The sequence below is a fragment of the Aspergillus pseudoviridinutans genome (assembly GCF_018340605.1).
Source record: "Aspergillus pseudoviridinutans IFM 55266 DNA, scaffold_5, whole genome shotgun sequence".
Classification (NCBI taxonomy): domain Eukaryota; kingdom Fungi; phylum Ascomycota; class Eurotiomycetes; order Eurotiales; family Aspergillaceae; genus Aspergillus; species Aspergillus pseudoviridinutans.
Genome location: NW_025091285.1, coordinates 1,818,320 through 1,842,810, shown reverse-complemented (window position 1 = coordinate 1,842,810; position 24,491 = coordinate 1,818,320). Strand labels below are relative to the sequence as shown.

At 51.0% G+C, this 24,491-nt stretch overlaps 8 protein-coding genes across 8 annotated transcripts; 5 read left to right on the top strand and 3 right to left on the bottom strand.

Moving 5' to 3' along the window:
• Window positions 1–230: 230 nt before the first annotated feature.
• Window positions 231–1,385, bottom strand: Asppvi_007703 (aldo/keto reductase; the record flags this gene model as incomplete). The annotated part of the gene is made up of 1 exon (XM_043303587.1): window positions 231–1,385. The coding sequence occupies one exon, from the start codon at window positions 1,383–1,385 to the stop codon at window positions 231–233; it is 1,155 nt and encodes a 384-aa protein (XP_043159522.1).
• A 750-nt stretch (window positions 1,386–2,135) lies between these two features.
• On the bottom strand, window positions 2,136–3,708 carry Asppvi_007702 (UDP-N-acetylglucosamine--dolichyl-phosphate N-acetylglucosaminephosphotransferase; the record flags this gene model as incomplete). The annotated part of the gene is made up of 3 exons (XM_043303586.1): window positions 2,136–3,116; window positions 3,167–3,347; window positions 3,464–3,708. 3 exons carry the CDS (start codon window positions 3,706–3,708, stop codon window positions 2,136–2,138), a joined length of 1,407 nt encoding a protein of 468 aa, XP_043159521.1.
• A 481-nt stretch (window positions 3,709–4,189) lies between these two features.
• Window positions 4,190–5,439, top strand: Asppvi_007701 (putative nuclear pore protein (SEH1); the record flags this gene model as incomplete). The annotated part of the gene is made up of 3 exons (XM_043303585.1): window positions 4,190–4,375; window positions 4,435–5,272; window positions 5,333–5,439. The coding sequence occupies 3 exons, from the start codon at window positions 4,190–4,192 to the stop codon at window positions 5,437–5,439; spliced, it is 1,131 nt and encodes a 376-aa protein (XP_043159520.1).
• Window positions 5,440–5,947: 508 nt separating this feature from the next.
• Window positions 5,948–7,444, top strand: Asppvi_007700 (putative proline permease; the record flags this gene model as incomplete). The annotated part of the gene is made up of 1 exon (XM_043303584.1): window positions 5,948–7,444. One exon carries the CDS (start codon window positions 5,948–5,950, stop codon window positions 7,442–7,444), a length of 1,497 nt encoding a protein of 498 aa, XP_043159519.1.
• Window positions 7,445–10,885: 3,441 nt separating this feature from the next.
• On the top strand, window positions 10,886–13,657 carry Asppvi_007699 (putative PHD finger and SET domain protein; the record flags this gene model as incomplete). The annotated part of the gene is made up of 1 exon (XM_043303583.1): window positions 10,886–13,657. One exon carries the CDS (start codon window positions 10,886–10,888, stop codon window positions 13,655–13,657), a length of 2,772 nt encoding a protein of 923 aa, XP_043159518.1.
• A 1,969-nt stretch (window positions 13,658–15,626) lies between these two features.
• Window positions 15,627–16,889, top strand: Asppvi_007698 (uncharacterized protein; the record flags this gene model as incomplete). The annotated part of the gene is made up of 4 exons (XM_043303582.1): window positions 15,627–15,722; window positions 15,783–16,005; window positions 16,062–16,694; window positions 16,777–16,889. 4 exons carry the CDS (start codon window positions 15,627–15,629, stop codon window positions 16,887–16,889), a joined length of 1,065 nt encoding a protein of 354 aa, XP_043159517.1.
• A 766-nt stretch (window positions 16,890–17,655) lies between these two features.
• Asppvi_007697 (CDC73 C-terminal domain-containing protein) lies at window positions 17,656–19,140 on the top strand (the record flags this gene model as incomplete). Its single annotated transcript, XM_043303581.1, has 2 exons — window positions 17,656–18,321; window positions 18,385–19,140. 2 exons carry the CDS (start codon window positions 17,656–17,658, stop codon window positions 19,138–19,140), a joined length of 1,422 nt encoding a protein of 473 aa, XP_043159516.1.
• Window positions 19,141–20,415: 1,275 nt separating this feature from the next.
• On the bottom strand, window positions 20,416–22,789 carry flbA (developmental regulator FlbA; the record flags this gene model as incomplete). Its single annotated transcript, XM_043303580.1, has 4 exons — window positions 20,416–20,562; window positions 20,622–20,809; window positions 20,870–21,995; window positions 22,112–22,789. 4 exons carry the CDS (start codon window positions 22,787–22,789, stop codon window positions 20,416–20,418), a joined length of 2,139 nt encoding a protein of 712 aa, XP_043159515.1.
• Between the last annotated feature and the right edge of the window lie 1,702 nt (window positions 22,790–24,491).

Here is a 24,491-nt window from a genome sequence, read left to right as displayed (position 1 = left end):
TACTGTCGAAACATACTACCAGCGAGGGATAATGTAGCACTCGTCAAAATGCATGATGCATGTGCTGTTCGAAAACTGTTGCAGACAGCTAGCATCAGTTGAAGTTATGCTCTGGTGGAGTACGTACACAGAGTGACTTGTCTGTCTATGCAGCCTTCTCGAATTATGCAAATGCACACTATAATTCCCATTGATCTTATTATATACAATCAAATAGCCCAGTCAACTATTCAAGACTGCCCAATTGGCTTAGATGCAGTCTCGAAAACAAAAGGGGCAGAGGCAGCCATCAATCCCGTAGCTTTGCCAGTCACCTTGGGATCCTGTCCAATGAAGTTGTTGGGGAATCCAATATCCATCGGCTTCACACTCTCCAGGTACTCGATCTGCTCCGGGGTCAACTTGATGCTCAGCGCCTGGATGTTGTCGTGCAGGTGCTCGACCTTGCGCCCTCCGACGATCGGGAACACATTCGGCGCCTTGGCCCGCACATACGCCAGCGCAATGGCCGTCACAGACTCGATACCGTGCTCTGCGGCCACCTTGGCGAGAGCCTCACTCATCTTCACCTGGTCCTCCGTCTGCTCCCCGGGGCCGACCATGCTGCGCAGACCCTCGCCCTTCTTCTTGCGCTCCTCGAGCGCCTTCTTCGTCTGGAACTTGCCGCCACCCATCACGTCCCACGGCGCCAGGGCCATGCCAAAATGCCGAGCCATGGGGATGATATCGCGCTCAAAGTCCCGCAGCATCACGTTCCACCGGCCCTGGTAGACGCTGAAGGGGGTCTTGCCGTGTGCGCGGGCGTACGTGTTCGCCGCGCTCACCACCCACGCCGGCGAGTCTGAAATCCCCAGGTATAGCACCTTACCCTGCTCCACGAGGATGTGCAGACTGTCMATGATCTCCTCGATGGAGGTGGTGTGGTCCCACCAGTGCAGGTACAGGATATCGATCCAGTCAGTCTGCAGCTTCTTGAGCGAGTCGCGCACGCTCATATGCAGACTGCGGCGGTGGTTACCGCTGTGGTTGACGGCGTTGCCTTTACCTAGCGCGTAAGCCTTGTAGTCCGTTGTGAACTTGGTTGCGAGGACCAGCTGGTCGCGGTTCTGGCGGGCGGCCATCCATTCTCCGATCCAGGTTTCCGATTGCTCGTTCTGGTAGTTGTTGGCGGTGTCGATGAAGTTGCCTCCGGCCTCGACAAAGGCATCAAGCAGCTTGAAAGAGGATTCCTTGTCCATGGAGCCCATGAATTCCGACCAGGCGTCTCCGATCGACATGGCGCCGAGCTGCAGCGGAGACACGCGGACGCCCGCAGTCGAGGAGAGGATGCGATACCGACCAAGCTCGGTGCGAGGCTCGGGTGCTGGTTTGAACATCTCCGACATGTTGAGGTTGATGATAACAATAAAGAGGCTTGCTTTTAGTTAGGCTTGTGTAGAATGGCCTGTTGGAATAAGGGCCTTCCTCATGCTTTTATAATGGGCATCTTCTACCCATCCTCTCCGAATCCTGACTGTCAATTGAGGGGTTTAGGTGACTAGTGGATCCATGATTTCATGCCTCGTATCTCCGTTAACCACCGCGAAATCAAAGAAAGTTTTGGCGTGGCGCGCGAGCATTAGAGAGGTAGACAAAGAAAAGTCAGTTTGTCGTGGCATCCTAATGCGACCAGATGACAGGAAGCGGAGATATTGCCTGGAGGGTAGAGGATGGCCATGGAATTACCAGGTAAGTAACACGTCATAGTACCAAATGAAGAAGAACTCAAACCCTTGACAGTAACTCCGTAGCCAGAGTAGATAGGTATTAAAAATAATGATGACGATTACGGAGCCTGGGCATCTAGGCTTACTGATCCCCAGCGGCACTGGATTTAGGCTCGGAGTTAACGTAAGCCTCTAGTCCTCTAATCAATAAGTGTAATCAATGGTACCGAAGCCTTGTCGGACTTAAGTGCTTGGAACCTCGGTATCATCTCGAGAGGATTGAAACCCTCAACATACTACTTTTGGTGATACGTTGATGTTGAGTTCTTCAGACTACATTGATCCTAGCAGAGGCTGCGAATAATGGCGGCAAATGTAAAGAAATGATCTATTTTACAACTTCTCCAGCATCACACGCTAGTGATTAGACTATACGCTGTACCTGAATGCTCTATTATCTTGCCGAAACACCAGCAACGCCAGACGATGTCGCACAAACAAGCCGGAGACTCCACAAACCGTCTGAACCATCACCATATGCCACGCCAGATGATCCTCCCGCATCGGTCCCATCCAGACCAGCCACAGATTCAGGATCGTCAGATTGGTCGACTCGACGATCTCGCCCTTCTCATTTTTTGTAAGGCGAATCAGCCGCAACCTGTGCAAAATCTCTAGGCCAATGCCCACCAATGGGGCTGGAGGCACGGTCCACTCGGTCACGGACGCGTCCAACAGCCCGCTCATGGCGTTGAACTTGGGGAGCCGGTGACGGGGGCAAGGGATGATGTGGAAAAGCTGCGGAGTCGAGTACAGAAAGTTGAAGATCTGTGGGATGAAGAGCAGCAGTAGAGTTTTGCTGAAATGGCCTAGAATCCCCACCACGGCAAACACCATCCCCGCAAAGTAGCAGTAGGTATCGCCCACAAACACCTTCGATGGATACCAGTTGTGGCACAGCAACGCCAACGAGACCCCGATGAAGGGGAGCAGGAAGTATAAAGAAAATAGATGCGAGTCGGTAGCCGGGTTCGGGAACGGCGTTGTAGGTGCGATGTATAACAAATCATTCGCAACCAGCAGCACCGCAATCACGAGTGATTGTGCAACTTCCACTCCGTTGATCCCCGCCAGCATGTTGATGGCGTTGGGACAAAAAATGGCAATAGCGGCCATGTACATGTAGTACAGCCATCCCAAGTCCACAAAAGCGCCCAAGTACGGCTGCAGGGGCACCGGCACGACAACATGCGTAACACCAAAGTCCACAAAGTAAACAATGAGCATTGGGATTGCACCAAATGCCGGAATGAGGACTTTGTGTCTCCAGCGTATATCGAGCAGATCATCTCCTATTCCTAGTATGACAATGCATTGCAACGAGAGGAGCCCCGACAGATAAGACGCAAGCTTCAGCATGTCAGTTACCGAAGATTGATAGGGGAACCGGCGGGACGGACCTTGGAATGGGGAAAGCGATGAAGAAAGCGACCATTCTCGACATGATCAATCTCAAGCACTACATCTCGATTACCACCACCCGAAGTAGCTGCCACGATGTCCTTATAAAAGGCAAAGGGAATGAAGAAGATGAGCGCCAGAAGGTACACGACAGCGCAAACAGCCCCCATCGTCTCCGGTCTAGCAAATCAATTAGCATGACAACTTCATATTTACCCGGCTAGTCACGAACAACTCGAATAGCAAGGATGAGAACTATCGAAGGGAAAAAAGCAGCAATTCGCACTTGCTCGTACATTTCAGGTCGTTTTGGCTTGGCCATGTCCTTGCCCTTTAGGCCGGCTCTCATGAAAACCGGTCCCAGCCATCGAATTAAGCTAAAAGTCAGTGCAAAAGCAACTGCGCTAAAAGCAATGGATGCGATTAGAGGTGCGCCATCTCCTTGAAGACTATTCACGATGATTCCAATACCCGCTCCCGCCAGCACCAAGAGACGCCAGGTCTCCCGACGAGAAAGCGAGCTTGCAGATGCTAAATTCATTGTCAGGGAAACAGCTTTGGCATTACTGTGCTGTATATGAGTCCTGAGGGAGAGCTCCTGAGGAGATAAGAAGATCAATTCCTGGCATCGTTGCATCCAGGCGAAGGATTGCAATCTGGCATCATTTCACCCTTCACCCTCCTATGCACGTTCTGCCGGTCGTTTGAGACCGCCCACATGGCGGTGAGGAATTCACATGCTTAGCTGATCTCCAGTCAAGCCGCAATAGGAAAAGTCTCGAATCAGTGGGCCCCACAGGATACTGAACGGTTATTGTTGTGATGGTGATGAGTAGTGCTTCCGCCTAATTCACTAGCACCTCCAGCTTATCTGTGTACATGGGCTGTTTGCCTGTTTGCTGTTTTGCTTCGATTGAAATTGACGCGCATGCTTGGATCCGCATTGTATACCCGTCTGTCTGATCCAATTGAATGAACCTGGTCACCGGGATCCTTGACAAGGGACACCTGATCGGCCCGACATGGCCTCTGGATTCGCCGACTTCGATGCCGGCCATCGTGACTTGGTGACGGTCACCAAATTCAACTTTTATGGCAATCGCATTGTCACGGMTTCTTCGGACCACCGCATGAAGGTGTGGGATCAGAAAGATGGTGAATGGCAACTGATCGATACGTGGCGCGCTCATGACGCCGAAATCCGTGATGTAAGCATCCGAGGAGTTACGTTGTTTCTGTTGCGCCGGCAAATACTCATCTGTAGCAGGCGACGTGGAATGGCCCATTTACTGGCCAGCACATTGGTAGTGTAGGTGAAGACATGAAATGCAAAATCTGGCAGGAAGACGTCACCCAACCACCCAATTCGGGGCGACGCTTCAGGTCGATCTTCCGTATGACGGCGCCGCAACGACATCCGTTCGTTTCTATGGACTTTCGCAACATTGACCTTGAGACCTGGCTCGCTCTAATTACTCGGGACGGCTATCTCATGGTCATGGAACCCGTCAGTCCCGATTCGCTGGCGGACTGGCAGCCCCTGGACCAGTTTCGAGTTTGCACTGCGCCTCAACGCGGAGAAGAAACTAGCTTCAAGGTACAGTTTCACCATGATCCAACAGACATTACTCACTTGGTCAATCCGAGCTGGGACCGTAAGAGCCTCTCTCTTGTCGTCGCCGCGATGGACAGCGTCAAAGTATACCGCACCGACGCCAATCGTCGTTTCTACCACGCGATTGAATTGACTGGACATGGCGGGCTTGTCAGGGACATCTCCTGGGCTAATGGCTCTGTTCGAGGCTACGATCTCATTGCTAGTGGCTGCAAAGATGGCTTCGTACGAGTCTTTGAAGTCTATACTTTGATGTCAAGCAGTGCTTCACAGAACGCCAATGGAAGACACGTCGAATCCCATTCACAGTCACCCTCCTTGCGTGCCACCGCACAATCAGGCATTGGGTCTGCTCTTGCAAATCGAACTCCTGAGTCGGTGACGAATCGTCCAGCGACGGGCGATTCGCAGTTCAAGCATTCATACAAGGAGGTTGCTTGTATCAATAGCAAACACCTCGATGTATGGCAGGTAGAGTTTTCCTACGCAGGTGAGCTTTTAACGCGGACTCTTGGAAACCAATGCCTGGCATGCAGCTGAACTATTTTAGGTGACTGTCTCATCTCTTCTGGTGACGATGGCGCTGTCCGCTTCTGGAAGAAGGCCTTGTCGGGCAAGTGGCTCGAGTACGCTGAGACCGATATAGACTATGAGTGAATCGCCTTTATCTTCTGACGCCGTTTGACTACCGCAATTAACTGCTCATCAAGCTTTCCCCAAAGGGTGGCAGTTACGGAGTTGCTACTCGGCGTTCTCGTGGTTCTGCGTATCTGACAGGGTTTTATGCTCTTCTCTTCTGTCCTTGTCTTCGTTAGACTATGATACCCAGCGATCTCTGCTTGCTTTTCCTTTAAGGGCGTCTTTTGTTTCTTGTGAAGGTTCCGGTCGGGCTGATGGATTGAATTTCGTTTCGACTATTGCAATAGACTCGCTATCTCGAACCTCGTCAAAGACTCTTGCTCCTTTCCTTTTCCGCAAAATGGGGATGAGCATATGTTCTTTGACCCGGGGGAGCTGTATGAGGCAAGAACGATCATCCCTCGTACGCACTGTCTTCTACCTATTCCAGGCCTCCATGAAATATCTCATTCAGCCGGGCAGACCTCCTGGCTTTCTCGATTTTTGCCCCTATCTTTACTCATATTATCGTTCTTAGCTGCGAATCATGGCTGTGGGACCGACTCTTGGGACAGGCCTCTTTATCGGAGGCGGCCAGGCGCTGGCCGCTGGGGGTCCCGCTTCCTTGCTCTTCTCCTATTTGTTCTTGGCTGCTCTGGTATACTGTCTCACAACCGCCTTGTCGGAGATTGCAGCTCATATGCCGGCTCAAGATGGCACAATGGTCTCTCACACCTACCGATACGCCTCGAAACACTTGGCCTTCTCCATGGGTTACCTTCGCTGGTATTCACTGTCGATGCTCATCCCGTTCGAAATCACGAATGCTATTGTCAGTCTTGGAATGGTGAATCCCTCACCTGCGGTTGCGCTTCGTGTCAGCATTCCTACTTTGATCATATTTGGCTTCAACATGCTGCCAGAAAGATCGTTCAAGAAGTCGGAAGCTGTTTTTACTTTCTTGAAACTGATCACGACCACGGGCCTCGTCTTTCTCTCCCTTGTCTTTGCCATTCCAGGTGTTCCTCACTCTCCTGTTCAAGGATTTCATTACTGGAACGAGCCAGGCCCCATGAACGAATTCATATACGATGGTCATTTGGGTCGGTTTCTGGGTCTGCTCCAGTGCCTCTTGTATAGCACGATTGCCTTCGTCTTTACGCCGGAGCTCATCGTCCAGAGAATTGAACAACTTGATTCGGAACAGCAAGCCAACATTCTGAGTGTATCCCGAATCGATATGATACATCTTTTCGTGCTCTATATACTCAACGCATTAGCCATGGGCGTGATGAGCCCCTTTAACGATCTGTCACTCACAAACCACGGGGTTGGCGCTGGGACCTCGCCTTATCTGGTGGCGATCAGGAGGAGCGGAATTCCTGTTCTGCCAGTAGTCGTGACCGCGTTGATCTTCCTCTCGTCTGTCGCATCAGGCCGTTCTTTTCTCTTCACCTCTTCACGCACGCTGTATTCATTGGCTGAAGCTGGGCATGCTCCTGAACTTTTCAGGCGGCGCAACCGATGGGATGTACCATATGTAGCAGTCATGACGTCGGCACTTTTCTCCGGTTTCGCATATTTCTCCGCGATGACATCCAGCTCGATTGTCTTTAATTCGCTGATGTATTTTATCACCACGTCCGGATGCATCTCCTGGGTGGGCACGGGCATCGTCTATCTTTACTTTCGCAGGCAAACAGAAGCCTTAGGCTTTACCTCTGTCCACCGGGCCAGAATACAGCCCTATGGGGCATACTTTGGCATTGTCACTTGTACACTGTTGCCTATTGCTAACAGTTTCATCATTGCGACTCCGTCGCAGCTGGCCGCGAGCAAGTTGCTTCCGATGTACTTCGGAATATCCTCCTTTTTCCTGCTCTACGTTGGCCATCATGTGGGCTATGCCGTTATTCGGAGACGGGCGAGGATGAAGGAAACCAGTGTTGAGGAACCTGGAGATTGGGCTATAGAGCTTCCCTCTACAACATCCAACGGCAGTACGGAAGGAGCAGATCCACCCTTACACAACACATCCCTTTGAAAATTCATCCACCATGGGAACCATTTGGAGCAAGAGTGAAAGCAGGCTGGCGCTCTTTAGTTGGGACTAGGAATGTCTTGGACGGGGCTCGCATTTTGTAAACCCAGGGCTGTATTTGACGATTTGATATTCTTATGTTATTTATAGGTCCAGCAGGTCAATCAATTTTTTTTAGGTTTTGTGGCTCTAAAATGATGGGTTTTATTATTCTTTAGTAAATTTATTTTCTCAACTTTTCATCGGCAGTATAACGAGCTCTGAAGATGGCATCTCAATCGCGCAAAATCCAGTTCAACTTTCAGATTACCATTGTGGCAGGCACGGAGCACTTATTCCTAGCGAGGCTTCCAAGTTCTTTTGCTAACGGCTAAAGTATGAAAAAGTCGATTGAAAATTGATTCCTCCCTACATACAGCTAGATCTGTTCTCAATCCCCCAGCCAGTCAAATCTAGTGGCAAATTGAAATAGTGCGGTGCAATGGCAGCTCATTATGTCTGCTCAGACTGCCTGAGGCAGAAAGTGAAGGATGAGGTTTCCACATTGCGGTCATTCTTTGGTCTTCCTAACGGACCACCAGTACAAGGATTCTTCTTAAGAGGTTTATCATTGACGATGGCTTTTAAATCCATGTATTCTGCGAGGCGAGTGGATGTTTAAAACGGGATGAAAAGCAAATCATGACGGAGAAAATCTTTGTTGCCATCGACAACCCGCTTTAGGAAGCGTCTGGGCTTTTTAGTACGCGGTGGGTTGGGCCATCTTGCTAGCAGCGACAACAAGACAGGCAAATTCTGCTCCATTACCATTTCAAATAATACGGAGTAATGCCTTTTGATTTCGCCCTCCCGTCTTTTCTTTCCCTTGTTTACTTTAAGAACTGGTCTCTTCCCGCCGGAAAGCTTCAGGTCATTCTCTACTTGGGGCCACCAAGACAGACAGAGCAGATGACTACTTTTTTCTTCGCTGCCCTTCTCCCCTCTTCCTCCCCAAACACAGATTTCCCCGAGGGTTCTCGATACACTACTACAGCAAGTTTGAATATGTCTTGTTACAGTGGCATCTGACAATCCTCGTTGTTTATTTCTTTCTTTTCTCTGGCTATATCACTCCTTGTTCGCTTTTCTGTCGGTTCTTCTCTACTTGTTCCCTACCATGCTCCGAGCAAGCGGGGAGAGGTTCAGGAAGAGAAAGAAGCGATGAGCAAGGGGGGAAAGATGACCGATCTCTTCATTCGGTGCTTTTTCCCCGGAGTATTTGCCTTGCTCAGCTGTTCCCTGAATCATGCTCTCCTGTCTGATACATGGACGGCGCCCGGCTTACTCGCGGTCTAATGTCCCCGACACAGAGCGAGCGAGCGTTTTCTCGCAAACCACTTCCCTGTATCATCTTCACTACAAATCTGTTCGCTCACAATTATTGCCTGGGTTGATGTTGAAACCACTGTCTCACAGAATAATGGTGGCAATCCGCCAGATCGCTGGGGTTACCTGACTCAGTTGGTGGTGCCTATTGGGCGATGTACAACACGCGGAAGATCCCTCCGTCTTCCATTGCTCTCGCCTGACATGATCGCTCCTTTACTCTCTTTTACTAACCACCATTGATACTAACCGCCGCTCCTCTTTCCTACGGTTTCTTTGGGGTTTCCTTCCATTGATTCCCTGGTTCTCTCGTGACTGGAGTCAAAATTACTTCATGTCCCCTGAGATGTTGGAGGTACAGACGGCCGGATAGGAATTGCCTCATTCCTAGGCTGTTTGCCCGCTTAGGGAATGGTCATCGGTGTCAAGGTCGAGTAGTTTGATTTACCGAGCGAATTTTCCTCTATTTTTCAATTTCATTGAAAATGGGATACGGCTGATCATTCACTATTTCTTATTCCATCTACTGTCGATGTGATATGCTCGTTCTTCTCTCCTTTCATCTTTCTGTCTACCACTTTCGGTTTCTTGGACCCTTCCCGCTTGTCATGTGCATCCCCGCTATCCCCAAAATGGGTCAGACTAACTACGCTTCCCCTTCTGGCCTAGTGCCGTCAGCACCTACCGGAAACAGGCTAGCGGGAGCTCACTCTAGGTGCCCAACCACCCAGGCAGCAAGGCAACAATTCCCTCCTTCGCCCCTCCCCCATCGAGGCCTGACTTCTCAGGCCGCCAACCCTTCCCATCCTCGACCAGCAGCAGCTCACTGGTCGTGTTCGTTTCCGGCTGCTCCAGGATGAACCCGAACTCGAAACAAACCGCCTGTTCTGGTCTAGGTTCTCTTGCTTGCTTTCTCTCCCATCCTTGCCCCCTCTTTTCGTCTTTGAGACTGTGTCGTTGACTCGTCGTCCCTTGGATCGATTCCTCGATGGCCGGCTGGGCAAACATTCGTCGGCTTCCCCCTTCCCTTTTCCCGACCTTTTCACAATCGTTGTCAATATTCTAATTTTATTCCTCACAAACTTTCATTATTTTATTTTATTCTTTCGTTAGATTTTTTTTTTTCCTCGATTTTGTCAAATTTCCGATTTATCAAAGCGATGATCAAGCTCGTGATCTCTAACCAGATTGCCCGAAGCTGATCCCCAGAACTGAGAGCGGGTGGGAAGAGAAAAAAATTCCACGCTTTTCCTCTTTCTCTCTGGGACTTCTGGAACGCCGCTTGAATGGCCCATCCGTGCCTTTAGCCTCTCGCTGCTCTCTGTCTCTTGTCTCTTACCACACCTACCCGTACCTAGTACCTCCCTCTCCTCCTCGCCCTCCCTCTCTCGCTTCCCTTCACTCTGCTCGCTTACCCATTTTCTTCTTCGTTTCTCATCCAGATCCATCCTTTATTCACCTTTTCTTCCATAATACCATCTTGTCATTCACCTTCTCACCATCTTCTTCGTTTCTTCCACTTTCTCCTCCCATCTACGTACTCCTGCTCACCGTCCAGCTCCGTTCTTCCTTCGAACCCTTTCGAGCTCTTTCGAGTCTTTCAGCAGTCAAATCGTTTTTTCGCGTCTTCCCTCCATGCGATTCGTGACCCGCCAGCCACTACACGATCGACGGCTTCTAATTCTCGATACGATAACCTCATTTCACGGTCGCACGCGCAATCCAGGTCCACTGCTCTGAAGCCTTGCTTGCCTCACCTCGATCCATAACCCTCAATCTTAGCGTTTGTCACACTTGGGCAACGATTTCTCGGTAGAGCTCGCGGTTCTTTCGATTTCGCGTCCTTTTTGGGGCCACTGTTTTCGATCCCGCTTTGAAGGGCCCAACTAGATTATTTCACTCTGTATCGCAGGTGTTGTCGATTATTGGGCAAGAACTGAATAAGGACGTGTAACCATCCATTTGGTGGTAGGTGGCATGTCTGTTGGGTCTGAACGGGTTATTTGAAGCCCATAACCGCCCAACAATACACCACAGCGCGTTTTCCATTCATTCGTGGAGGGGGTACTCTGTCAGATTATGACAGATACCTCCCCAGTCGCCATCACGCACTCAACCACGGAGCCCTATCCGGTCACCGTACCCCTGAATTCACCCGCCCTCAACGGCGCCGTTTCCGACTCTGCCGCCCTTGACGAGGAGGAGCCGTATACCATCAAATGCATCTGCGCATTCGAAGATGACGATGGCAACACGGTCTTTTGCGAAGGGTGCGAGACTTGGCAGCATATCGAATGCTACTACCATGGTCGCCACGTGCCTGAAGTCCACAACTGCGTGGACTGCGAGCCTCGCTACCTCGATGCTAAGCGTGCCACCGAGCGGCAGAGACGTCTCAGGGAGGTCGGCGACAGCGGTGACCGGAAAGCGAAACGTACCGGAGCGAAAGGTCAGAAGAAAAGGGTCAAGGACCATGGTGACAAGGTGAACGGATTCCATCACCGGGCGGACTCGATTGCTCGAGACCAGCCCCCTGCCAAAAAGGCCAAAGCCACTCATCGCGCCTCCGGATCCATCAGTTCTGTTCCAGGTGCTGCGCCCTTCCCACCCGATGGCCGCAGACGTGTCGCAACTTCCATGAGTCCTACTAAATCCCTGGGGCCGTCCATCCCCCTTTACTCGAATGAATTTCTACATCTTTATGACCATGATGAGGACTATGCCCCCATGAATAGCAACCTCTTTGTCAACCTCCCTCTTGCGGCAGACTTGGCGTCCTGGGTGACTGACCCAACTGCGCTCGCTCGAGTTTCCAATGGGCGATCGTCTCGTGACATTTTCACCTGGTCGGATACTGCGCTGGACCGGTCGCTTTGGCCTTCGTTATCTACAGAAACAATCACCGACCCCAGCGTCGATTTCGAAGGGCAACATCCAACGTGGAAGGTTCTCAGGACTCGCGAGAGTGTCTCCAAAGACCACATTGTTGGTGAGATTACTGGCAAGATTGGTCTTTTGCGAGACTATTGTCTGGATCCCAGCAATCGCTGGCAGGAGCTTCGTCATCCGGAACCTTTTGTATTCTTCCACCCCCAGCTCCCCATCTACATTGACAGTCGACATGAGGGTAGCATCCTCCGTTATGTGCGTCGCTCATGTCGACCCAATGTCACGATCAAGACGTACATCACCAACGAGGTCGAGTATCATTTCTGCTTCGTTGCTAAAGAAGACATTTCGGCCAACTCGGAGATTACGGCCATGTGGTATCTGGATCCCCAACTCTTCGAGTCGACACACGGTCTGGTCAAGCAGGAGCCTAGTGACAGCGCTCAGGAGGTAGCTGCAATTTGCATCAGCAATGTGCTTGCAAATTTCGGTGGCTGCGCGTGCGAGCCTCCAGCTAATTGCTTACTTGCTAGCGTTGATCGCCGGCGGCACCCAAAGGCGCTCGAGTCGAAGCAGGTCAACGGTAAGCGGAAGAAAGCCAAGACGAAGTCCGCCGCCTCGCCGTCTGCGACAACCAGTCGCGCAGGCAGTGAAACGACCAGGAACATGGAGGATGACGATCAGCCCGACGGTCGTTCTACATCGGGCTCTTCGCGGGGCCAGCCGCGCAGTCGAGACCTTACTCCTACGCTGCAGCACGATGGCGAGTCTGAGTTGTCCGCTCGAGAAAAGCGCAAGATTGCGGCAGCGGAAAAGAAATTCCAGCAACTAGAACATGATCAGCAGGTGCACAAGAAGAAGAAACGAAACAGTGGCCAAATGTCCTTGGTATCTCAGACCCAGGCAGGTCAGTCAGCTCATCAGACTGTATCAGCCCAAGGTCATACTCGCTCGCCCTCTTCTGCCCAGCCCTCAGGGTCCATGTCTAGGAAGCCCTCCGGTATCGGCGTTCCTCACGGGCCGTCTCCGCTGCGACGTCCGCACTATGTGGACTCGGCCATTCAGACGGAGCCCGAAGCTGATACGTTATTGCTCTCGGCTGCGCCATCCCTACGGCGGCCTAGCTATGTACCCCTCACGCAACGGCTACTCAAGCGCTGTCATGCAGATCGTGTTCGCTTGGTGGAAGACAGTCTAAGACCATCATCGCCGTCTCCAGCTGTCCTCTCACCTCTGTCTTCGAGTCCTCACGGCAGCTTGTACCGAAATGTTACACCTCTCAAAACTTCCTCGACCGAGAAGGAAGACGTGGAAATGAAGGATTCCAACTCGCCTACGGTCGTGTCTTCCGGTCAATCACAGACTCGAGAGGCAGAACAAAACGCATCGACACCCCCATCCGCTCCTAGGGGGTTAACCAAGCCTCCACTACCCCCTCCTTGGCCGTCCACTGCTGCCCACAATGCTCTGTTACCAGGAAGGAAGGTGAACGGTCACCGTACAAATCTCTGGGTTCCTCTTCCTCCTGCCGTTCACCCCACAGGACCGATTGCCATCAGTCCGGGATCGGCGACCGGATCGACGGTGTCATCGCCATCGACCCTGGATGCGCCAGTGCAACCTGCCGCAGCAACTCCAGGGTCTGGAGTGACCGCGCCGAGCCCTGTCAAGAAGAAGCTCAGTCTTGGTGATTACCTTAGCCGAAGGGGAGCACTGACCACCCCGACGTCGGAGAAGAGCCAAGCGCAAGCGACTGCCATGCTTCCTCCACAGAAGCCTGTTTCCGATCAATCGACTGCAACTGGCGATTCATCCGCGCCGGTAGACACAATGAACCCCGAGGTCAAAGCGACAGGAGAAGCTGAAGCGACTAAGCGAGAAAGTCCCACACCACCGGACGTGACAGTGAAGGACGCTCCTGGTTCAGCGCCGACCTCACATGTCCCCTCATTCTTTTTCTAGGCATTTGTCTGCTGGTAACTCTTGTTGCGCGTCCATGGTAATTGGCGGGATCTTTCTTTTCGTTCGTCCACTTCGTCTCTTAAAGGAGCACATTTGTGACCCTCTCCTTTCTAATCTGCTTGTCTTTCTACACACTACCATTTCTGTTCGTGTACACGGTGGGAACTAAGGCGTTCTAGCCATGGAGTCGGGTTTGTTTTGATACACAAAAGGCGCATCTGGCGTTGGTTGGAAGCGGAAATATTATGGGCTCGGGATGGTTAAATGGGATTTGGTCTAATCGCTGGTGCAGCGTCTGCTTCACGATTTGTCTTTTTACTATTTTGCCTTTTCCACTGTGACTTCTTTCTTCTCTCTCCTTATTCTTAGGATTTTTTTTTCCCCCCCTAGCAGTATCTGCGACGACTCTGTGTCTCACGGAGACTAACGGCATTATGATCTGATTCATCAGTTGAGATGACCAATGCAGATATCTACAAGAGATTCCTTTTCCAGAGATTTTATGCTTTTCCAGGCCTTCTAGGGTCCACTGTATCGAGGGTTTACGTTCTCGGAGGATATTTCCTTAAACCCGACCTCCTGCAGCAGGCTCCAGCATCCGACATTCGAGCTCAGAGTCCTTCGTTGAATTTTCATTCCTGGCGAACCTGGGTTTCCTCCAGGTTTGTTGTATTGCCCGGAGATAACTGTTTTCGCCACGGTCAGACAGAAGAATATAGAGCCTTTGCCTTATAATCTGAAAATGATGGCTTGAATGTAAGGTGGAGGGACTGGTAGCAGGCACAGACCGGCCTTATATGTGCGTGCCTGGTCCAGCCACCTGCCTGTCACTCGCGATGATGCCGATGATGCTCATTCTACATACTATAGCGCTTAATCTGAGCAGTTCATTGGATCTAATACCATTGCCCTCAATGGATAAATTTAGGAACAGTCTGTTATGAACTCTTCAACCGCCAACAGTTTTGAGGGCTGCAACTTACTGAAGGCGACTGGCCATCAACAGAGCTAAGCAAATTTTCAGAAGCTGTGTCCATCACCGTGCGATTGCCAACCTCAGAACCCAGCGTACCCAGGACTTGTGGCATCGTCAAGGCTGCTGAGCAAAGACCTGAGCAGACTGACGAGACTTGGAAACGACAGGTGTGTAAGCATTCCGCTCTACTAACTACGTCCAGTAGCATCGCTCAACACAGAGTTTGACGTCGCGCCCTGTCTCTTCCCCAACCCCATTGTCGGACCGTCTAACGGCGGACAGAAATACATCAGGCGTCGTAGCTAGATATACTCTTCGCTCATGCTCGAGAATGGCGCCACAACTGGGAAGGTATAACGCGACTATCCGGCTAATTGAGTCCACCCAGCTCACACCAACTGAGCACTCCATTTGGAGAGCCTTTCTGGACGAGGGCGTCGATCCGGAATATGCTGCTCAATATATCTGGGAAACGATCCATGACCGTTCCAGTCGTCCTCCGGAGCAACTCTTGCAAGAATTAAGACTCGACTGGAAGCGAGTTGTCACTACGTGCCAGTCCAAACCGAGCGTGTTCCTGATTCTCCGCTAATGTTGAATCAGTGGCCAGGCGAGAACAAGTCTCATCAGATGCACGAACTCTGGTCGAAGCTCGGGACGACTCGCACTGCTTTATGCTGCGTCGGAAGCCATCGGACCCCAGCGTATGCGTTCGTTTCGATCATGCCTGGGTGATCCCCCCGAGCCTTTTCGATGACAGTGACAGGGATCCCCAGGTAGGTGTTTATTAGGCATCTTTTCGCTAAGATTGAAATAGAGATCTAACTAAAACTCCATCCTGCTACTACTAGGGTCCTCTTTATCTTATTCTGCAAGCTTTCTTGACCCCTGCCAAGTCAGCTGAGCTTCAGGCCCTTTTGCGGACTGACACGGTGGGATCGCAATTAAGAAACCTGTTCTTACTTTCATCTAGCATTCATTCGGCTTTTCGAAATGGACACATTCAAATTCCCTCCCCCCCCAACTGATACACCCGACCAATGGAATGATGAGACCGAGATCAGACTCAAAACAGCGAGCAAAGTTCATGTCTGTACCTCGGGGGACCCTGGCCTACACCACAAGTACTTCTGACTGACTTGGTGCTAGTATTTCGTCTCCAGACTGTGGCCTGAGCCTTGTGGTGCGCTCTTTCTCAGCGATGGCAGCCCATGGGACTGGCCAGTGCAGATGTTCACCATGGAGACCAAAGACGCCAATTTACCCCTTCCAGATCCATTCCTACTCCGAACGCACTACCGCATTGCAGCCGCCTTGCATCTATTCCATGTTGAAGAACGAATTGCTGAGGACTGGACCTCGCCTCCGTTGTGTATGGGACACTGACCCCCTGCATATGGGACTTTATGGCTGAGTCGCTTTGGATAGTCCAGTTGAATGCAACGACACAGAAGACATTACGCTCTCTCTGGCATCTCGTGCCCAAATGGATACGTGTCAAGTGCTACCGCGTGCTCCTGAAATTAGGCAGTTACCTCTACCCGCGGTCTTTCACCGGCCTCGTGCACCGGCTGCCGTTCGGACTGTATGCGAAACAATGCAATCGCTCTGATCGTAATGAAGCTGAGGCATTGCAGCTGGTGGAACAGTACACTTCGATCCCAGCACCCCTCTGGGTGGATGAATACCAGGGGAGCAGGCACCCCGTTCTTATCATGACGGCCGTGCCTGGACAAACGCTAGGGGCGGTCTTTCACCGTCTCTCATACTCGGAGCGCGAACAGCTGTTGAAAGACTCGAAGAGTGTTTTGTCGCAGCTGCGGTGCGTTCCGAACCAGACCTCGTACCTCTTCTGCAACAGTCATGGCGGCCCGCTGAAGGACCATCGTTTTCCATCGGGCACATGTGGTCCATTCAACCTGCTTTCTGAATTCAACGCCTTCCTAGTCCACCGCTACGTGCGTAAGGAGACAAAGGACAAGATTGCAGCCGTCCACGCCCGTCCATATCGGTCTGTGTTCACCCAAGCCGATCTCCACCCCAGCAATATCCTTATTGATCGTGGGCGCCTGTCTGGAATTGTGGGAATGCGCCGGCTTCTATCCTGAGTACTGGGAGTTTACAAAGCTCATGTATGGTGCAGAACGATTCCCGGAAATTCAGCAGATAATTCGCGAGGCATTCGCAGAGGATGACTATCAAGAGAAGGTCGAGGCCGAGACGCTACTATGGAATGACACGCCAATCGGTGTATAGGGTCTTAACTAAGTATCGAAATACCGATCGCGCTAGAAAAACGAGTCCGCCCAGCAAACGATCCTTTCTGCTGACGAGTGGTTGCTGGTTCACGTTTGAGCAACCGAGCTGACCGAGCAGTGAGGGCTATATGAGGAGGTTACTCACCTGCTTGAGAGCCTCTACTGATGCCGTGGTCGAGACTGCCGAGAGAAATCCAAAGGCGTCCGAGTTCAAGGGCCATTCCATATCGTCAACCACACCACTCCGTCGTCTTTCTCGTACTTTGAATAACCTCCGTCATTGTGGCTACCTAGATTTGTCGTCTATAAACATTCTCGAGCAGATGAAGTATTTAAATGGCTCATATGGCGATAACGGCCCCCCATTTTCTCTATATCCTTTCCACAATGAAGCGACAGTGGAACAGGCTATACTACAGATTATGGTGCATTTAATTTTGTTTACTGCTGTGACAGCTTCCCGGGGGCATGGGGCATGGGTCGGATGCGACACTATGTTAGTCTATTCTGCTCTCGATGGAAGTGGAAGGGTCTCGTTTGCGATCATTTCTTCTGTTGTTGAGCTCTATCTAGTGGACCGTCGACCTGTCGACAGTATCTAATCACGTGACTTTTCGGGTCTCTTGCTCTCATCCAGCTTGCAACAACTCTTCCGAAGCCCAGCAGCTCTCTTCAACACAACCACCTTCTATACCCGCCTGGGCTTCAGAGGCTGTTCAGAACATTTCCGTAATCGTTTTTGACCAGTGTCTCTGCCGTCTATCATGGCTTCCGTCGACCCTTCCCTCCACGATCCGCTCCTTGCGCTTCGCCGTGCGATCGCAGCCGGTAGTCTTCCCACGCCAACCACCACCTCCGATCTCTCAGATGAGAATGCGACCGAGGATCTGGCCAAGGCTACCCATCTGTACTTCCGCCAGCCAATTCCGCAGACCATTCCGCTGACGGCGCCGACGCGCTTCGTCTCCGCCTCGTCAGACTCCGCCGTCGATCTCCGCAGCATCTTCTTCGCTTGGCAGAAGAAAGACGTCGCAATCCCCGAGTACATCGCCTCGGCGCAGGAATTGAACGAGTCGCTGAAGCAAAAGGAGCGCAAGGAAGGCGAGCCAGAGGAGAAGGTGCAGAATCTGGTCTTCGTTGAGCGGCTGGATCTCATCACTTGGCTGGAAGGTGCCTCGGATGAGAGCGAATACATCAAGCCCCTTGAGGGTGCGGCCGCCGCCGCACCCTCTGCGGCTCCGGCGGACGCGTCTGCGATCGCTCCCGGGGCCGCAGGTGCTGTCTCTGCGGTTCCTGGTGCTGCTCAGGCGGCTGTAGCAGCTCCAGGTGGACGGGCGCCGAAGGTGATTGATCCCAGATTACAGGAAATTTACAACGGAGAACGGAAGATGGGCGATCGGAATAGTGTCTTACGGGGGATCAAGCCTACCGTGAGTTCCGCCCCCCGGCGGCTGGAAAGACAGATCAAAGGGCAATGCTAACGGAAAATTTAGGACTTCTCACACGTTCGCAAAGTAGCAGAGACCTTCCTCGGACGCAACCGCTCACGAACAGGGCAATATCCCCCCGGCGCGAAACCTGGAAGTAAGCCGCAGCCCGTCGTGCCCGCCCCGTCCGCGGGACTCACCCAGCCCCGAAAGAGCGGCAGCTCCAAGAACCAAGACCCGATCATCCTCCTCTCCCCCTCCGCCTCGTCTCTTATCCGCATGTCCAACGTCCGCTCCTTCCTGCAGGACGGCGTCTTCGTGCCGCCAGACCATCCCACCCTCGCCATGCCCAGCTCCTCCAACAACCTTCTCTACATCTACCGCCCTCTCCGCTCAGAAGCCGGCTCCACCTCCACCTCTCGTCCAGTTGGGGCTTCCCAACCTGGAGCAGTCTCCAAGAAACCCACCCGCTTCATCCTCGTCGACAGCACCGCCAACTTCCGCCCAGACTACTGGAACCGCCTCGTTGCCGTGTTCACGACGGGCCAAACCTGGCAGTTCAAGTCGTACAAGTGGACCTCCCCCCCGGAACTCTTCAAGCACGCCACAGGCATCTACGTCGGCTGGCGCGGTGAAGACGTCCCCCGCGAAGTCCGCGGCTGGGGCCGCGGCGTGCAGAGCTTCGCCGTCGAGCGATGGGACGAGAAAGGCGGCGTCCATGGCGCCGGCCGCTGGCGCGATCGCGAAGTCGTCGAGAATATCTGGACGGCCATCGAAGAGGGCATGAAAGCGAGAGGGTGGGGAGCCGGGTCGACGAAATGATGGGACCCCTCGATTTCCCGTCCTTCCAACCCTAACCCGTGACCCTCTTGTCGAAATCAGCATTATAGTATTCCATTTTCGCAGCATCTGCAAATCAGGCGAGATCTAGTCTAGTCTCGTCTGACCGCATTTGCACTGCTCGGTTCGCGAATCTGAAGCATAGGAAATGCTTCGTTGTGCGCGGCAGCTGCTGAAATCACAAGACAATGGGCCCCGCCCGATGTATCCTCTATTCGCTTTTTACTTTGATCCTTTCATATAGCAGGAAAAGGCGTGTTGCTGGCGTTCAGTCAATTTGTCTCTTTGATATCATCCCATTTCTACTGTTGTTCATATTCTCTTTACATCGAATCTCTTTGGCGTTGAGTGAGTGGTCTTTTGCTAGACATGATACTATCTGACTCGACTGGGCGCAGCTCCGGGCACAGATGATTCAATGGTATTCTGATCCCCGAATGGCTACCGGCGACGAGAAAGAAATATTCATATTCCCAATATTTTATGTATTGTCAATGACTAGATGGAATACACTCGCTGATAGGTTGAAATGTATCACAGAAGCGTCGAAGGAAACTGGATGCAGGAAAGAGAATACTTAGACATGTACATGATCTCTCTTCACGTGGAATATGCTGAAACAACGGAAACTGAAAGAAAATGATAATCGGGCTGTGCGGCCATGCATGCAGGCAGATGTAAATGGACAAAACGCCTTTCTAATGCTGGAAAACTGTCGGGGTTCAGCCTCCTCTTCAATATGCGAGGGTCGAACAAAGGAAAACATATTATAAACACCCCAGTTCCGGCCATTCTCTATCACATGATCCATAGATCGTAACATCTTTCATCCGTCGTGATGACTTGATTACAAATGAAGATTATCATAAAACGTGAGCTGTTGTTGAGCTCAACCGTGTATCAAGCGTCGGTGAAATGAAAAAGAAAAAGTTTATATGGAGTAGGGCGGAGTTACTCCAAGTCGGAGGCGCGTAACGGACAATTGAGGTGAGAAAATTCGAGACGTATCAACGGGCCATCGCCCTCGATGCTCCATACTGTGGGAGCGGCGGGATTCAATCGTGCCAAAATCATCTGGAGACTTCAAAAGCCGTAGTAGTCTCCTTGACCAGTCCAATAAAAGTTTGCGTGCTGGACCGTGGACGATATCACACCCCGTGTCTCGAGAACGTTAAGAGAACGTTGGCAGAGCTGCAGTTATCCCATACAAGGACTTCGCGCTCATGAAGATCGCAGAACGTATTCCCTCCCCACAGTTCAAGGGCGTGCCGAACGACTCATCGAGCGCTCCGGAACAGGCGCCGGAGTGGGTGAGTAAGCCCTTGGAGCACCGATCAAGTCGACATCATGCTCCTGCAGGACAACTGCATACTTCGGATCACGTAGGAACTTGGGAACAGAGTCCTGATCCTCATCAGCGAACTGCGATTGACCAAGCTGTTATCGGAAGAAAAAGAACTTACACTAGACATTAATTTGAAAACGGATGTTTGAGCCATCTCAAACAACTGCACAACCTCCTGAAGGCTTTTGAACATAGACTCGTCATCACCTACAGCCTTTGTCATACGGCTCGCTAAGCTGTTGCGCAGTGCGTGATCGATATTGAGCTCGCAAGGAGAGCCAGGGGCAAGGAAAGCATTGTAAAGACCTGGCAGAAAGTGAGCAAGGATCCAATAACCAATCAGAACCCCTATAAAGAGTGGCTTACCATATGCGGCAGCCAGCGTCTCGCGGACAGCGTCGGCCTTCTTGAATGCACCCATTTTCTCCGCCTTGTGGTAAGCAGCAGTAAATTCCGAGACATCGAGGTAAAATGATAGGTTTTCTTCGCATAGAGAGAAACGCAGGAATTCACGGAACAGCAGTCGCAGAGCAGGATCATGAAGAATGTGGTTCAAACGAGCGTTGTTCGAGTCTTTTGGCATACCACGGTTGTCATAGAACGTTTCGCGGGACTTGTCGCGCGCGATCCAACCGCAAACCCGCTGACCCCGCTCCGTGATACCGTAAATAGCGTACTTGGATGGCTGGAAGACGACAATGGACGCATCTGGCTGAGGATACCCCTTGTCTTCTTGAAGCATTGTGATCAGGCCGTATTTGACGAAAAGCTCCGCAATGAGGACGGTTTCCCGGCGTTCAATGGTTGTCGAACAATCCATCAGCCAGTCCACGGCAGCCTTTCCAGTAAAGGTGTTCATGTAGATCTTGTCGTTGATTTTCCGTTCCTTGGCCATCTTAACCCCAACCAGACCGTTTGAATAATCACTTAATGAATCCGAATCCGAGGTAGAAATACTGCTCTTCACGTTGGGTCCGTCCTGACCGGCAAAGCGGCGAAAAATGACTTCGATGGTGGCCCGGTCATGCGACAGTTTATCAGTCTCCGTGTCGCGCTCCAGGTTGACCAGTTGCATCGTGTTGCGAGGGGATTCCAGCACATCTATCACGTGTCGAGCGGTGATACCATTTCTCTGACAGAATCTCTGCAAGATATTGATGCCCTTCGGAGTGAGCTGAAACAACGCGCCCTTCAGCGGGAATATCGGGAGTGCTTTGCCATCAACGGGTTCGATAAAGCGAGCGTCAACGAAACGCTGGCATACCGAGCGAGCCATCTCCTTGGCCATAGAAAAGGTGGTAGTCGTAGTCGTGGTCACAATGCGAGAGGGATCCTTGGGATCAGGCATGCGGTTCGATTGGGAGAACTTCAGCGATCCGAGGTTGTTGATAGCTTCCTCAGATGTGAAGGTGTGGTCATATTTCGTAAATCTCACACGATGCGAATCCAGTTTCAAGCTGACCATAAGGGTTGAGAAAAGGTCCATGAAATCCTACAGAAAAAAAAAGGCCGAAATCGTCAACAAACATTGCCTTCAAAATTTTGAGCATTCTGTGTATCACGCTGGAATTGATCCAGAAGCTCCGGCTTTCTTCTTTTTTTCCATACCTTTGTAAAAGGGCGATCATCTTCCGTCATACGCAACAGTCTCGAAGACGTTTGGTGCATCTTGGATGGGAGTGCGGCAAATCCGGCTTCAAGCTGTTCCTCTGAGATATGTGAGTTGCGTTGAAGAGTGTGGCGCCTCCTTCCGATCAAGCTCTGCTGGAATTCCACCTCCGAGGTCTCGATGCACGCGGGGCTCGATTGATCGCTGCTCGTACTTCCGTCGGATAACGGTGGGGTCAGAGGCGAAACACCTGCAACTTCGTGGGTGCTAATCTGCGATGGCTTCCGCGAATGCTTTGAAAGGCTTCCCGACGAGGCGGAGGTCCGGAGCGAGGAATTGGTGGTGCTTCCGATGGCCGAAAGATTCGCGAGAGCGTTAGAGGTCTTCTCGCGGGCTAATGCAGCAAACGACCGTCGGTTGCGTCGTGAAATTGAGCCAATCACAGAACTAGTAAAACTAGTCGTCGTGGTGGTGGTTGTATTGGCCGCCGTAGTGGTGCTGGACGTCGTGGGTGCGGGTGAAGTGAGACGGGGAAGGATAGAAGAAGAAGGAACGCCGGCCGGGGTGGAAGAGACCGGCACAGATGTAGTAGATGTATGGGAATGGTAAGAAAGATGGTGATGCTGAGAGGAGGGAGGAGATCCTTGGTCGAGGGGAGTGGAGGATATGGTTGGCATTGAATAGTGCGAACCAGATAAGAAAGTGGAAAAGGAAGAGCGAGGAGGGGGGTTGTTGTATGTATGTATGTTCGGTATGAGCGTAAGATAACCGGGAACGAGGAGGAGGAAATTCGTGGTTAAAAAAATAAAATAAAATAAAAATAAAAATAAAAATAAAATAGGAAAAATGAAAAATAAAAAGGAAAGGAAAGGAAAATTCAGAAACAAAAATAAAAATAAAAATAAATTGCGTAGGATGTACGGAGTATGGTGGAAAGGGACGTAGAAGAAAAGAATGATGAAATCAAAGAGATTTGTTTTAAGGGGGAAGTGGGAAAGAAAATGAATAATGGTGAGGACGGAGAAAAAAAAAGGAAAAAAAAAAAAAAAAAAAAAAAAAAAAAAAAAAAGAAAAAGAAAAGAAGAGGATAGAGCGGGGAGCTCGGCTTGGTTGGCTTCCTTCCCTGTAACAAACTATTTTCCGCAATTACCTACTTGTATCGGTCAGGCTGTAATGGGACTGTAATTGTTTAAGAGATCCGCTTCGACAAAGAAGAATGAAATCAAGAGGGTAACAGGCTCACTAATCTTACACCCAGGAAGCGAAATTAGGACCTTTATAGGATATAACTAAAGCAAAACCGACTTAGAGTAGGACTTTGGAATTTTAGAGAGTCTCAGTCATACCTACCTACCTGCTTGCAGTTGCAGGAACAGGACTGAAAGCCACTCTACGAAGTAGGGGCGTGAAGAATTTGGCCTGTCATTCTTGACCCACTGTGCACGCGGACAGTTTCATGCGCCAGGCAACGTGGGCCAAGGACAGAAGATGGATAGATCATCCTTCTTCGGGCGATCAGAGGGAGGGAATGCCCCTTCCCTGAAGAGTCAAGACTAGTGTGATATTTGCCGTAAGCTGTATGTAATTCAGGTATGTATGTACCAAACTTACCTAACCAACCTAAGAGAGTATGCTGGTAAGTAATAGTTTACAGCCACAACTGCTTGGGTGTTTCTGATAGTACGGAGTACCTATTGACATTCGCTTTGCTTTGCAGTGTAATGGCCAGATACATATGCTGCTACCCTGATGATCCCTTTCTGTTTGATGCAAGGATATTCTGGTTTGAGAAGAAAGGACCATCCTCCAATTTCGTATTTACCATTTTGTTCAAATACTCTAAGCCATATATAATTGCTTTTTAGGTCCTGTAAGTGTCGGAAGATCAGCACAAATTTAAGTACAATTTAAGCTAGAGAAAGCGTCGCAGAGATCGCCCCAGCGATATCCCAACTAATTCACTCTATGAAGGAGCGCAAACATGTACTATTTTATGGATTTACCCTGGGTCTAACTTGATATAGGTATGATCATGTTCCGCAGAGCTTAAATACTTTGTATTATTTGGAATCATTCTTTCGGTTTACTTCCCACTGTCACAAATGCTTCATCCTTCAAGCAAAGAAAAAACGTGGCTCGCGACGCGCCCTGATTGCTCACCAACCAGGACATTCGTATGGTAACCACTGACATTGCCCCGGCAAGACCGAACGAAGAGCGGATAGATGCCGACTGTCTGGGGACGCCAAGTTTACTGCCACTTGCACTGGCAACTTATCAGAGTACAGGCCTAGCGCACTCACCTTCCAAATTTGATATCTGCGAAATTCAGGATATGGTCCGATCCAGTATTGATCAGCGGTTGTTGAGTCATTAGCA